At 32.8% G+C, this 16,207-nt stretch overlaps 1 protein-coding gene across 1 annotated transcript; it reads right to left on the reverse strand.

The window, feature by feature from the left end:
• Nucleotides 1–15,319: 15,319 nt before the first annotated feature.
• LOC139855417 (heavy metal-associated isoprenylated plant protein 16-like) lies at nt 15,320–16,207 on the reverse strand. The gene is made up of 3 exons (XM_071844641.1): nt 16,067–16,207; nt 15,881–15,959; nt 15,320–15,790 (listed from the first exon to the last, which is right to left on the reverse strand). Exons 1-3 carry the CDS (start codon nt 16,073–16,075, stop codon nt 15,552–15,554), a joined length of 327 nt encoding a protein of 108 aa, XP_071700742.1. The 5' UTR covers nt 16,076–16,207; the 3' UTR covers nt 15,320–15,551.

Here is a 16,207-nt window from a genome sequence, read left to right on the forward strand (position 1 = left end):
TCGTGACTACACCTTGGTACGGTGTAGTAAGATTTCATAATAAAGGGAATATGCAACGTGATTAAATGTTAAGTATGGTTACCAAGTGCTCAACCACTTAGAATATTTTTATTAAAATGTTTATATATGAAATCTTGTGTTTCATTGTTATAACGCTGCTAGCATCAAACCTATATATCTCACCAACTTTATGTTGACGTTTTAAAGCATGTTATTCTCAGGTATGAATTAAGTCTTCCGCTGTGCATTAGCTCATGTTAAGGATACTACTTGGGACCTTTTAAGCCATGATACAAAGACGTTGCATTCGATTCATTGGAGTTCAATAGAGAATATAAATAAGTAAATGACAGATTAGGTCATTTGGATATTATGAAATGTTAGACGAAAATGTCAAATATTGATGTAATGATAGTTTGCCTTTTAAGAATAAATGCAACGTTTGTAAAATGTATCATATAGAGGTCAAGTACCTCGCAATGTTATCATATGTTATTGTATTCGTCCCTATGGATTGGGTCGGGTCGTCTCACATTTCATGTATTCGCAGTTCAAAATATATTTCAAAAGCATTTAATAAAGCAGTTGTAAAACAGTTATAAAGCAGCACATGCATTCTCAGTCCCAAAAATATAAAGAGTAAAAGGGAATCAAATGAAACTCACGCATATAAATATTGTAAAACAATTGATAAAGCATTTTGCATGTATTCCTAGCCCCAAAATGTATATAAAAAGGGAATAATGAAACTCACGCATATAAATATTATAAAACAGTTAATAAAGCATTTGCATGTATTCTCAGCCCAAAAATGTAAAGAGTAAAAAGGGCAAATGAAACTCACTCATACTGTATTTTGTAGTAAAAATACATATAACGGCATTGAACAACTGAATAATGCAGGGTTGACCTCGGATTCACGAACCTATATCATTTGTATATTTATTAATATACATATTTGTAATCGAACATATATATATATATATATATATATATATATATATATATATATATATATATATATATAAATTTTTTATTTATATCCTTTATATATTAATAATATATATATATATATATATATATATATATATATATATATATATGTTTTATATATTCATTTTGTATATAAAATATTAATATAGTTAAGTTATGTATTTTAATTATATTTTTATATGAGTAATGTGATTGTGAAATTAATAATTATAATAAAAATAATGATAAAAATAATACTAACTTTAATAAAAAGATAAATTTAAAAATAGTGATACTTTTAGTAATAATGATAATAATAATAATACTAATAATAATACTAATACTTATAATAATAATAATAATAATAATAATAATAATAATAATAATAATAATAATAATAATAATAATAATAATAATAATAATAATAATAATAATAATAATAATAATAATAATAATAATAATAATAATAATAATAATAAGAATAAGTTTACAACCTTTGAAGGGTGAGTTCCTAAAAAATAATGCCCTACACGGGGCTCGAACCCAAGACCTCTCGAATACCCGCAAACACCCTCAACCATAACACCAACCGTTTCATTCTATCTTATTTCATATGCTTAATCTATTTAATCGTTAAACATCTTCTTCCATTCTCACTCGGCCAAATCAATATTTACCATCACAGCCCAACAATTAAACAGTCTTCAGCCCATCAAGCGTACACAGATCACGGCCCATCTTATTATGTGATCTATTTAACATCAAACCTTGATCCAGTAAGAAAATATAGGATCCTAATCTGGTAGCAGTCATCGAGGAGAATCATTAGGGTCGGTTCAGAAGAGAAAAAAAATAGCAGCAGCCTAACAAAAGCTTTGGTTCATCTTCATCGTCATTTTTCATCTTTATCCTATCGTTGAATCTAATTATCACCATTATAATTTGTCCCGTCATCACCATCTATCATTTATGATCATCCACCATCATCATCATCATAAATAAATTTACAGCTCCCCTTAAATCCATGACCATAAAAAAAAAAAAAATGTCAAATTGGGTGACCCATTGGTCAGCCAATGATTCTTCCTCTGGTCCCATATAATTTAGTAATTGACGGTTCATTACAAAAGGAATTTGATATTTGATAACAAACTTTCAATTTGTACATGGGATTCTTTTAGACTATATCCATCATCATTAAATAAAAAAAAATGCATCATATAAGGACCCATTTTGGGTCGGCCAAGAAGTGTGGCTTGTCCCACTTGATAACTTGTGTCCCGTTTTTTTTTTTTTTTACGGAGTATATTGCAATTTGTAACTAACTTCAATATAATTAAGTGAATGAAGTGGGGTTAGGGATTAGGTGGATGTCGGCCATGATAGGTAAAAGAAAAGAAAAGAAAAGAATAGAATACACAATTCAATATGCAATCATAGAAATCAAAAAGGTTTGACCTTGGTTTGATGTGTTGATTGATCCGAAAATATATATATATATATATATATATATATACTAGTTGTGAAGTTGTGGTAGTGCATTTATTCGACTCCAGCAGAAAAAGAAATCGGATATTTAAAACCTGCAATAGCAGCATAATTGTGATGGCGACAATTGGGTGAGTTCGTTCAATAAAAAGAAACAGAAGAAGGAAACGTAACTGTAGTTGCATGCTGCTGTTCATTTGATCTAACCTCCAACAAAAGGAGAATTATAATAGTGTAAGGGTTTGTTAGATTGGTTGCAATAACTGAAACTCATTTTATAGCAGTTGGTCTCGAGTTGCAGAGGAGAGAGAGATAGATGAAAGAGATACTAAGAAAGGGAGTAGCAATGTGGGTGGTGATTGAGGTAGCCGGGAGTACGTGGTGGTGATGGTTTCAAGATGAAAGGTGGTGGTCATGGATGTTAGGATGGTGATAAAGTGGCAGGTTTGGATACAATGAAGGTGGTGAAGGTTTGATGAAATGCATGTATGCTTGATAAAAATTAGGGTGTCTTGAAATGGTTTTAATCGAGTAGTATAGGAATAGAATGATTGTGATTTCTTTCTTTGTTTTGTAGCTGAATTTAATCGACAACAAATATTCTGTCAGAAGCAATAATAAAAAAAATAGAAGTCGAATACGATGGTCAACAAATTTGTACTACTGAAAATGATATGAAACAGATTTGAAGATGGAAACAAAATTTGAAACAGCTGGATTGTGAAATCAAACAAAAATTGTACGACTTCCTGATTTTTATATGATTAAATAATATTAGCCAGATAGTTACCTCTAACAAATTTTGGATTGTTCCTATGTTTAAATCTCTGATTTGTACTAGAGAAATCAATTACCTACAGTTGGGAAAATGATAAGAAACCGATTTCGTACCAGAAAGAACCAAAACAATAAAAATCAGATAGGGATAGATCTACCTATATATATATTATCCGTTATTTTTATTTTATTTTATTTTATTTTATTTATAGTTAATAAATATGTATTACAAACTATGATTCTGTATATTAAGTTAGTATTAATAACAATAAGATAAAAAAAAATAAGTATATTAATAATAACAATAATAATAAAGATAATAATAATATGTTACTTATAATAAAAAAATATGATAGTTTTGGTAAGTTTAATAGCAATCATAATAAAAATGATAACAATAAAATTAATCATAATATTTATAATTCTTAATAATAGTTATACTAACAATAATTATAATACAAATCAAGGTTGCAAAAGACGCGAGACGGGGTCGAGACGGTCGGGTCCTAAAAGGGTCGAGACGGTCGAGACGGGATCGAGACGGAGGTCTAGACGGATGTTGACTAACGTTGACTTTTAAATAAAAATGTTATATATTATATATATATATATATTGTACATTACATTATTTCAAACATAAGCATTTCACACATGTTTAAATACTTCAACATTTCAAACATAAAAAAAGAAACCCTAAGTAATAGCACAACGTTTAATTTTTTTTTTTTTATAAAAAAAAAAAAACTTGAAAAAAATCAGAAAAACCCGTTTTTTCCCGTCTCGGACCGTGTTTGACCGTCTTTTGACCGTTTTTTGGCCGATTTCCGTTTTTTCAAACGTTTTATGTATAAACGGGACGGGGCGCTCCAAAATCCGTCTACACCCCCGTTTTTTCCGTTTTTTACAACACTGATACAAATACATAATAATAACAATTTTATTAACTGATAATATTTAGATTACAATTATAATATATACATAAAACTGATATTGATATTGATATTAGTACTAATAATGAAAGTAATAATATAGTTATTATTACGACTATATTCTTAACTTGTATTTACACTTTATATACAATTTATTAATTATGTAATATTTAATAATTTTATATATAGTAACTACATCATACAATATTTAAAAATATATTTCAAATTATTATATATATATATATACACATACCAAGTTATAATTACTTGTTCGTGAATCGTCGGGAATAGTCAAGGTAATTGAATATGTAACATAGTTCCAATTTTTTTAATTTTTTTTTCAAGACTCAACATTATAGACTTTGCTTATCGTGTCGAATTCATATTGAAATTAAGTTTAAATTTGGTCGAAAATTTTCGGGTCGTCACATATAATAGCGGTATTATAAGTTTGTAAAATTGTATAAAAGTTTGAACGCGAAATATTCTGATCAGTTTTTCATATAGAATTGTAGTAGTTGAATGGTATATTAGCTACTAAGTATGAACTTAACGGGTAGGTAGTACCCGAATTAAAACTTATAAAATGCTAATATGAAGAAAAAGCTTTTATAAATAAGTTCATATTATGCTACGAAATACTATTAACTACTCTTAATATTCTATATGATTAACTTAATTCTTTTGGCTATTTTTGAAGGAAATGGCACCGACTACTCGTCAGAACTTGAACATGAGCGTGGAAGACTTCCGTATTTTTCTTGCTGCCAACATAGCCGCAGTAGAGGCTGCAATGCAAAAAAACAACAATAACTCCGGATCTAGTAGTGGAACTAATTCCACAAGAAATCGTGTAGGATGCTCCTACAAAGAATTCACTGCCTGTAAACCTTTGGAATTTGATGGAACCGAAGGACCAATTGGATTGAAACGGTGGACCGAGAAGGTTGAATCGGTGTTTGACATAAGTAAATGTACTGAAGAAGATAAAGTAAAGTACGCTATGCATACCTTCACGGGTACTGCATTAATATGGTGGAACACCTACCTCGAGCAGGTGGGACAAGATGCTGCATACACACTACCGTGGTCAGCATTCAAGCACTTGATGAATGAGCAGTATCGTCCTAGAAACGAGGTCAATAAGATCAAGGTAGAGCTTAGAGGGTTACAAACACAAGGATTTGATAATACCACGTACAGAGTTGTGCCTATTGTGTCCGGGAGCGTTCGAAGATGATGAAGAGAAAATCGACGCATTTGTAAAAGGGCTACCAGAAAGGATTCAAGAAGATGTGAGTTCACACGAGCCCGCCTCCATACAAAAGGCAAGTCGAATGGCTCATAAACTCATAAATCAGATTGAGGGAAGACTTAAAGAGCAGGTGGCCGAAGAAGCCAACACGAAACAAGTCAAGAGGAAGTGGAAAGAAAACAGTGATAAGAGTCACCAACAAAACAACAGTAACTATCGCTTCAACAACCAACACATCAATCACAACTACAATTGCCCCATTTTTCGCAAAAACAAACGCAACAACAACTATCCCAACAACAACAACAACCACAATAACCGTCCTAACAACAATAACAATGGCAACAACAACCAAATCAATAACAACAATGGCAACAACAATCAGAACAATAAATGTCTAAGGTGTGGAGGGTATCATCCAGATAAGTTCTATGTAGTAGTGTGTACCAAGTGTAACAAAACAGGACATAGTGTAACGAAGTGTGATGTCTATGGACCAAAGGCATATAAAAATAACAGAACAAATAATTCCATTATTTGTTTCGGATGCAGAAAGCAGGGCCATTTTAGCCAAGCATGCCCTAATCAAGGGAGTAATGATGGGCAAGGCCATGGACGAGTCTTCAACATTAATTCGGCAGAAGCGCAGGAAGACCCGGAGCTTGTTACGGGTACGTTTCTTATTGACGATAAATCTGCTTATGTTTTATTTGATTCGGGTGTAGATAGAAGCTATATGAGTAGAGATTTTTGTGCCAAATTAAATTGTCCATTAATGCCTTTGGATAATAAATTTTTACTCGAATTAGCAAACGGTAAACTAATTACAGCAGATAAAGTATGTCGGGATAGAGAAATTAAACTGGTTGACGAAACGTTTAAGATTGACTTAATACCAGTCGAGTTAGGAGTTTTGATGTAATAATTGGCATGGACTGGTTGAAAAAGGTGAGAGCAGAGGTCGTTTGTTACAAAAATGTGATTCGCATTATGCGCGAAAAAGGAAAACCTTTAATGGTGTACGGAGAAAAGAACAACGCGAAGTTAAATCTTATTAGTAGTTTGAAGGCGCACAAACTAATAAGAAAAGGTTGCTATGTCATTCTAGCACACATCGAAGAAGTCAAACCTGAAGAAAAGAACATCAGTGATGTTCCCGTCGCAAAAGAATTTCCCGACGTATTTCCGAAAGAATTACCGGGACTACCCCCACATCGATCCATTGAATTTCAAATAGATCTTATACTGGGAGCTGCACCAATAGCTCGTGCTCCTTACAGACTCGCACCCAGTGAAATGAAGGAATTACAAAGTCAACTACAAGAACTGTCAGAACGTGGTTTCATTTGATCAAGCACATCACCATGGAGAGCTCCTGTTTTGTTTATCAAAAAGAAGGATGGTACATTCAGGTTGTGTATTGACTACTGAGAGTTGAACAAACTTACCATCAAGAATCGTTATCTACTACCGAGAATCAACGACTTATTCGGTCAACTACAAGGCTCGTCGGTTTATTCGAAGATCTATTTACGTTCTGGGTATCATCAAATGCGGGTGAAGGAGGATGATATTCCAAAGATTGCTTTCAGAACACGTTACGGTCATTACGAGTTTATGGTTATGCTGTTTGGATTGACTAACGCACCAGCTGTGTTCATGGACCTCATGAACCGCGTGTGTGGGCCATATCTTGACAAGTTTGTCATTGTTTTCATTAATGACATACTCATTTACTCAAAGAATGATCAAGAGCACGAGGAACATTTGAGAAAAGTGCTAGAATTGTTGAGGAAGGAACAACTATACGCAAAATTTTTAAAGTGTGCATTTTGGTTGGAAGAAGTTCAATTTCTCGGTCACATAGTGAACAAAGAAGGTATTCAGGTAGATCCGGCAAAGATTGAAACCGTTGAAAAGTGGGAAACCCCGAAAACTCCGAAGCATATACGCCAATTTTTAGGACTGGCTGGTTACTACAGAAGGTTCATCCAAGATTTTTCCAAAATAGCAAAACCCTTGGCTGCATTAACGTATAAAGAGAAGAAATTTGAATGGAAGAATGAGCAGGAGAAAGCGTTTCAATTGTTGAAGAAAAAGTTAACTACGGCACCTATATTGTCATTGCTTGAAGGGAACGATGATTTTGTGATATATTGTGATGCCTCAAAGCAAGGCCTCGGTTATGTATTAATGCAACGAACGAAAGTAATTGCTTATGCGTCTAGACAATTGAAGATTCACGAGCAGAATTATACGATACATGATTTGGAATTGGGCGCGGTTGTTTTTGCATTAAAGACTTGGAGGCACTACATATATGGGGTCAAAAGTATTATATATACCGACCACAAAAGTCTCCAACACATATTTGATCAGAAACAACTGAACATGAGGCAGCGTAGGTGGGTAGAACTGTTGAACGATTACGATTTTGAGATTCGTTACCACCCGGGGAAGGCGAATGTGGTAGCTGACGCTCTGAGTAGGAAGGACAGAGAACCTATGCGGGTAAAAGCTATGAATATAGTTATTCGTACTAACCTTACTACTCAAATAAAGGAGGCACATCAGGGAGTTTTAAAAGAAGGAAAGTTGAGGAATGAAATACCCAAAGGATCGGAGAAACATCTAAATATTCGGGAAGACGGAACCTGGTATAGGGCTGAAAGAATTTGGGTATCAAAGTTTGGAGATGTGAGAGAAATGGTACTTAAGGAAGCACATAAAACCAGATACTCAATACATCCCGGAGCGGGAAAGATGTACAAAGATCTCAATAAACACTTTTGGTGGCCGTGTATGAAAGCCGATATTGCTAGATATGTAAGAGAATGTTTGACGTATTCTAAGGTCAAAGCTAAACATCAGAAACCATCAGGTCTACTTCAACAACCTGAAATCCCGGAATGGAAATGGGAAAACATTACCATGGATTTCATTACTAAATTGCCAAGGACTGCAAGTGGTTATGATACTATATGGGTAATAGTCGATCGTCTCACCAAGTCAGAACACTTTCTGCCAATGAGAGAAGATGATAAAATGAAAAAATTGGCACGTTTATACTTGAAGGAAGTTGTCTCCAGACATGAAATACCAGTCTCTATTATCTCTGATAGGAATGGCAGATTTGTTTCAAGATTCTAGCAGACATTACAGCAAGCATTGGGAACTCGTCTAGACATGAGTACTGCCTATCATCCACAAAATGATGGGCAAAGTGAAAGGACGATACAGACCCTTGAAGACATGCTACGAGCATATGTTATTGATTTCGGAAACAGTTGGGATCGACATCTACCGTTAGCAGAATTTTCCTACAACAACAGTTACCATTCGAGTATTGAGATGGCGCCGTTTGAAGCACTTTATGGTAGAAAGTACATGTCTCTGATTTGTTGGAGTGAATTCGGAGATAGACAAATTACGGGTCCGGAGATAATCCAAGAAACTACCGAGAAAATCATTCAAATTCAACAACGGTTAAAAATCGCCCAAAGTCGACAAAAGAGCTACGCGGATATTAAAAGAAAAGATATAGAATTTGAGATTGGAGAGATGGTCATGCTTAAGGTTTTACCTTGGAAAGGCGTTGTTCGATTTGGAAAACGGGAAAAACTAAATCCAAGGTACATTGGACCATTCAAAATTATAGATCGTGTCGGACCAATAGCTTACCGACTTGACTTACCGCAACAACTCTCCGGGGTACATAATACCTTTTATGTCTCGAATCTGAAGAAATATTTTGCTAAAGAAGATCTCACTATTCCGTTAGACGAAATCCAAATCAATGAAAAACTTCAATTCATCGAAGAACCCGTCGAAATAATGGATCGTGAGGTTAAAAGACTTAAGCAAAATAAAATACCGATTGTTAAGGTTCGATGGAATGCTCGTAGAGGACCCGAGTTCACCTGGGAGCGTGAAGATCAGATGAAGCTGAAATACCCGCACTTATTTCCTGAAGATGCGTCAACACCTCCAACAGCTTGAAATTTAGGGACGAAATTTATTTAACGGGTAGGTACTGTAGTGACCCGAACTTTTCCATGATTATATATATTAAATGAAAACTATATTTGCATGATTAAATGTTTCCAACATGTTAAGCAATCAAACTTGTTAAGACTTGATTATTTGAAATGAGTTTCATGTAGACAATTGACCACCCGAGTTGACCGGCGATTCACGAACGTTAAAGCTTGTAAAAACTATATGATGATATATATATGGATATATATATATATATATATATATATATATATATATATATATATATATATATATATATATATATATATATATATAGTTAACATGATATTATGATAAGTAAGTATCTCATTAGGTATATTAACAATGAGTTATATACATAAAAAAAATGAGATTACTAAGTTAAGAAACTCGAAACGATATATATAACGATTATCGTTATAACAACGCCTTACTAAATACATATGTATCATATTAAGGTATTGTTACAATATATTTAACATGATAAAATAATAATTATATATATCATTATGTATGTTAACAATGAACTACATATAAAAAACAAGACTACTAACTTAAGAATTTCGAAACGAGGCATATATGTAACGATTATCGTTGTAACAACATTCATATTAAGATATATTCATACATCATAATATCATGATAATGTAATAATTTAACATCTCATTAGATAAAATAAACAATGGGTTAACTACATTAAATGAGATCGTTAACTTAAAGGTTTCAAAATAACACTTACATGTAACGACTAACGATGACTTAACGACTCAGTTAAAATATATATACATGTAGTATTTTAAGATGTATTCATACACTTTTGAAAGACTTCAAGATACATATCAAAGTACTTCTACTTATCAAAAATGCTTACAATTGCATTCTCATTCATTTTCATCAACAATTCTACTCGTATACACCCGTATTCATACTCGTACAATACACAGCTTCTAGATGTATTTAATATTGGTATATACACTCCAATGATCAGATCTTAGCAGCCCTTGTGAGTCACTAAGATATGTGGGAACCATCATTTGACAACTAGCATGACTTATGAGCATGAAAACAAAAACTAGTAACCTTATATTGACTAAGCATTAGGCATTTTTTCAAACAACACACACATCATAATTCTTTGATTTTCTAATCCAAATTCTCTCCACCTTAACTCTCTCTAAGCTTAAGAACGTCTATACTTCAGTAATATTGATCATCTAGGTCAATCTAGCTTCAGTTACAATCAAGAAACATCATCATTCAAGAACACATCAAGAACACTTCACAAATACTTTCAAGTTTACTAGTTTACTTCCAATCTTGCAAATCCATTTCAAGTGATCATCCAATTTCAAGAAATCTTTCTTATTTACAGTAAGATATCTTTCTAATTCAAGGTAATACTCATATTCAAACTTTGATTCAATTTCTATAACTATAACAATCTTATTTCGAGTGGAAATCTTACTTGAACTTGTTTTCGTGTCATGATTCTACTTCAAGAACTTTCAAGCCATCCAAGATTCCTTTGAAGCTAGATCAATTTTTGTCACTTATAGTAGGTTTACCTACTAAACTTAAGGTAGTAATGATGTTCATAACATCATTCGATTCATATATATATATATATATATATATATATATATATATATATATATATATATATATATATATATATATATATATATATATATATATATATATATATATATAACTATCTTATTCGAAGATTTAAACTTGTAATCACTAGAACATAGTTTAGTTAATTCTAAAATTGTTCGTAAACAAAGTTAATCCCTCTAACTTAACTTTTAAAATCAACTAAACACATGTTCTATATTTATATGATATGCTAACTTAATGATTTAAAACCTGAAAACACGATGAACACCGTAAAACCGGACATACGCCGTCGTAGTAAAACCGCGGGCTGTTTTGGGTTTGATAAATAAAAAAACTATGATAAACTTTGATTTAAAAGTTGTTCTTCTGGGAAAATGATTTTTCTTATTAACATGAAACTATATCCAAAAATCATGGTTAAACTCAAAGTGGAAGTATGTTTTTCAAAATGGTCATCAAGACGTCGTTCTTTCGACTGAAATGACTACCTCTTACAATATTGACTTGTAACCTGTATTTTCTACTATAAACTTATACTTTTTCTGTTTATTTTTATAAATTTCAATTCATTATGAAACCATAGCAACTTGAATCACTCAAAACGGATTTAAAACGAAGAAGTTATGGGTAAAACAAGATTGAATAATTTTGCTTGTTGTAGCTACGTGAAATTTGTAACAAATCTATGCAAACCATAACTTAACTAACTTATATTGTATTATACATGTATTCTAATATATATTATGTAATCTTGGGATACCATAGACACATATACAATGTTTTGACATATCATATCGACCCATCTATATATATTATTTGGAAACAACTATAGACACTCTATATGCAGTAATGCTAGAGTTAGCTATACAGGGTTGAGGTTGATTCCAAAATAATATATATACTTTAAGTTGTGATCTAGCCTGAGACTTGTATACACTGGGTCGTGGATTGATTCGAGATAATATATATTGATTTATTTCTGTACATCTAACTGTGGACAACTAGTTGTAGATTACTAACGTTGGACTGCTAACTTAACAAACTTAAATCATTAAAACGTAATAAAAAATGTTGTGAATATATTTCGATCATATGTACATAATTGTTATAGGTTCGTGAATCGACCCGTGGCCAAGTCTTATTTTACCAACGAAGGAAAAATCTGTGAAAGTGAGTTATAGTCCCATTTTTACTATCTAATATTTTTGGGATGAGAATACATGCAGTTTTGAAAATAATTTACAAAATAGACACAAGTATTGAAACTACATTCTATGTTGAATCGTTATACCGGATATCGCCCTTGTTGAACTTGGTAGCCTAAGAATTGGTGTTTATTATAATTGCCACCAATTGACGCGAATCCTAAAGATAGATCTATGGGCTTTGACACGCCCCAGTCAGAGAATTTGAACTGCTTTAGTACTTCGATATTTATATATGGGGATATTCTAGATGCATTTGTTAATGTCGGTTACCAGGTGTTCAACCATATGAATGATTTTTATGCAGATTGCATGTTATTGAAAGATGAAATCTTGTGGTCTATTATTACAATTTGATATATAGGTTAAACCTATAACTCACCAACATTTTTGTTGACGTTTAAAGCATGTTTATTCTCAGGTGATTATTAAGAGCTTCCGCTGTTGCATGTTAATTTATGGACAAGAGTTGTAGTCAGCATGCTTGTATACTATTGTTTAAAAACTGCATTCGAAGACATATATATTGTTGTGTAATATTATTGTAAACCATTATGTAATGGTCGTGTGAAAATGCTATATTTTAGATTATCATTATTTGATAATCGTCGTAATATTTTAAAGGTTATGGTTTGTTTTAAAAATCGAATGCAGTCTTTGAAAAACGTCTCATATAGAGGTCAAAACCTGGCAACGAAATCAATTAATATGGAACGTTTATAATCGATATGAACGGGACATTTCAGTTGGTATCCGAGCGTTGGTCTTAGAGAACCAGAAATTTGCATTAGTGTGTCTTATCGAGTTCGTTAGGATGCATTAGTGAGTCTGGACTTCGACCGTGTTTACTTGAAAAACGATTGCTTAACATTTTTGTTGGAAACTATATATTGTTAACATGTAAATATTATGTGATATATTAATTTCTTAACATGTTTGATATTGTGTGATAGATGTCTACCTCTAGTATAAATCTCATCGACTCACCTAATAATAATGAAGAGTCGAATATAATTTGGGAAGATTCACAAATTCCCGAAGAAGAATCGGAAGAAGAAGAACCGAAAGAAGAAGAACTTGAAGAAGAGGAACCGGAAGAAGAGGTTTCGGAGGGGGAAATATTAGGAACCACAGAAAAACAGATAAATAAAAGAAAATCCTCAACCAATGGACCAAAGTTAATAATGGTCAATGGTGTTTCCGCCGAGGAAGCAAAATATTGGGAAAATTACCAATTTTCTGATGAATCGGATTCCGATGAGGATTCCGATGATGTTATAGAAATTACCTCGACCCAATTTGAAAAAGCAAAAGAAAATAATAAGGGAAAAGGCATCAAAATAGAGAAACCTAATTCCAACCCCGATGAACTCTACGTTAACATGAAATACCCTTATGGGGTGTACCGTAAACACCCGCATTTCTTAAACTTTCACTATAACCCGGGAACATGTAAGCCACCAGGTTTTTCTAAACCGCATAGGTGATTCACACATAATCATTAAAAGCTTAACGCTTAACCTCGTAATTATGTAACTGAATTAATAGAAATGGGCTAGAGAGTTTATTCAAACTCCCCATAGTGACTTCCCTCAGTTTATACTGATCAATCCTAAATTAGATGTTTAGATCTAATTTAGAAATTGAGTGCAATGAGGGGTGTATGATGGTGTTGATAATGTTTTTGGGACCTTATGATTGTCTTGCACTTAGATTACAGTGATCAATCACCATGTCCCGGTCTTGATTGCATTACCTTGGCTTGATTATGATTAAGGCTTGGGTGTATTCACAAGCGAACCATAAAAACCTTAGCAATTGTACAGAATCAACAACCTAAAATGAGAGGCCAAGTTCCCTATTTATATGTTTGGAATATACATATATATGCCTATATATATGATCATATACAATTAGGTTATCCTATTGAACCTAGATCTTGGGATCTCCAGTCAACTAGGTTAGGTTTCCTTCGTATAAACTTATTCATTCAAGCGCTTTAGTCCCATTCCTCTTGACGACCTATACACTACCTCTCTGCTTAAGCCTTTCGTAAGCGGATTCGCTATGTTATCAGTTGACTTCACATATTCAATAGTGATAATTCCCGTTGAGAGTAATTGTCATATCGTATTATGTCTACGTCGTATATGCCGAGATTTACCATTATATATTAAGATGTGAGCTCTGCCAATGGCCGATTGGATGTCACAATGTATACATATGGCCGAAACCGGCTTAGGCCATTCTGGTATATCCTCGGTGAACGGACGTAGCCACTCTGCCTCTTTTCCACATTTATCTAACGCAGTAAATTCAGATTCCATTGTGGACCTAGCTATAACTTTATGTTTACAGGACTTCCACGATATAGTTGCACCTCCCAATGTGAAAACATATCCACTGGTAGCTCTGGAATCCTTTATATCAGAGATCCAATTTACATCACTGAATCCTTCTATTACATCTGGATATATGTTATAATGCAGTCGAGAACAACTGATTATTGTATTGTAATTGTATTCAATAACCAATACTAACGTTTATGATACTAATGTTTTCAATAACGTATACTCATCTAATCATACATTATATGAAGTGTGCACTACTAACGTTATTGTATACAATGCTTTTAATAGTAATGGTTTCGATACAAATGTTATCGGTGATAAATGAATTTTTATTATAATTGTATTATACATTTGACGAGTATCAATACTAACGGCTGCTTTATTTTGGGTTTTGTGGTGTTTTCGAAATGGTGTTGTTTTTCAATATGAGATGTTAAAAGGAGACTTATTTGATCTTATTCGCTCAACTGCTTATCTTTGAATTTATTACAGAAGTAAAGATAACGTTAATTGGAACAATTGGCTATTAAAGCCGTTGTAACTTTATTGTACGTTTATTTTTTTCCTGCCCTCTATTGTCTCTCTAGAGGTGTAATAAAATTGCATTTGCCGTTCAAAAAATTATATTTACAAGCGTCGTGCAACCCACGAACTCATAAAACTAGTATGTGAAATAAAATAAATACAAACAGTTAAACAGTAGAATTGTTCAAAAATATTTCAAAACCTTTTTATTATTCCTCAATGATTCACACAAAATACAGGTAGCATTTATTTACATGAAGCCATTTAAATAGAGAAATATCTACATCAAGGCTTACTCTCTTTATGTAGAAAAAAAACCCCTGTTTAAATAGAGAAAAATAAAAGAGGTGAAAACAGTTCAATTTCTTTGGCATGTTTCAACTGATGAGATTAATCTCAATTCTCATAATACTTAGTAGTAGTACGGATAGTAACCGTAGTTATAGTAGTACTGATACGGACTAATTTGCAGCACCTCAGCTACTTTCGTCTCCTTATTTTCGGGTTTTTTCTCGACCGGGCCAACACTCACTAACTCGGTGTACCCCACACTTTTTCTTAACGAAGTCGTTAACTCGACCGAGTCAATTCCTTCTCCAGTCACCGCTATCTGGTCTTTATCCGGTCCAACAAATGAGGCCGACTCGACGCCTGTTCATAAATATTTGAATTATTAATTATTATATTATTTAAATTTAAATTTAAAATTGAATAAACAAAATGTAAGAACCGTGATCGTACCCCAGAGAGTAGCAGCGATCCTTAGAGCCTTACGAGTTTTCTTCTCGGTGTTCATGGTCACTTTAACGACAATCTTTTGCTGCAAAAACGATCAATTATAAAAATTCAGTCCGATAATAATTACAGTACAATTTTTCACATAAATTTAATAAGATGAAATGACTAAACAGATAGATCTGTGCGTACCTTTGCCATTGCTGTGATATATTATAGCGATGAACTGAAATTGAATAAGTGAGTGTGGTTTGGATCGTGTATGTCTGTTGATCGAGAAACAGAGGATTCAAATTAGAGGGAGAATTAGATTAGATGCAGAGTGAAAATGCA

Source organism: Rutidosis leptorrhynchoides, chromosome 6, assembly GCF_046630445.1.
Source record: "Rutidosis leptorrhynchoides isolate AG116_Rl617_1_P2 chromosome 6, CSIRO_AGI_Rlap_v1, whole genome shotgun sequence".
Taxonomy (NCBI): domain Eukaryota; kingdom Viridiplantae; phylum Streptophyta; class Magnoliopsida; order Asterales; family Asteraceae; genus Rutidosis; species Rutidosis leptorrhynchoides.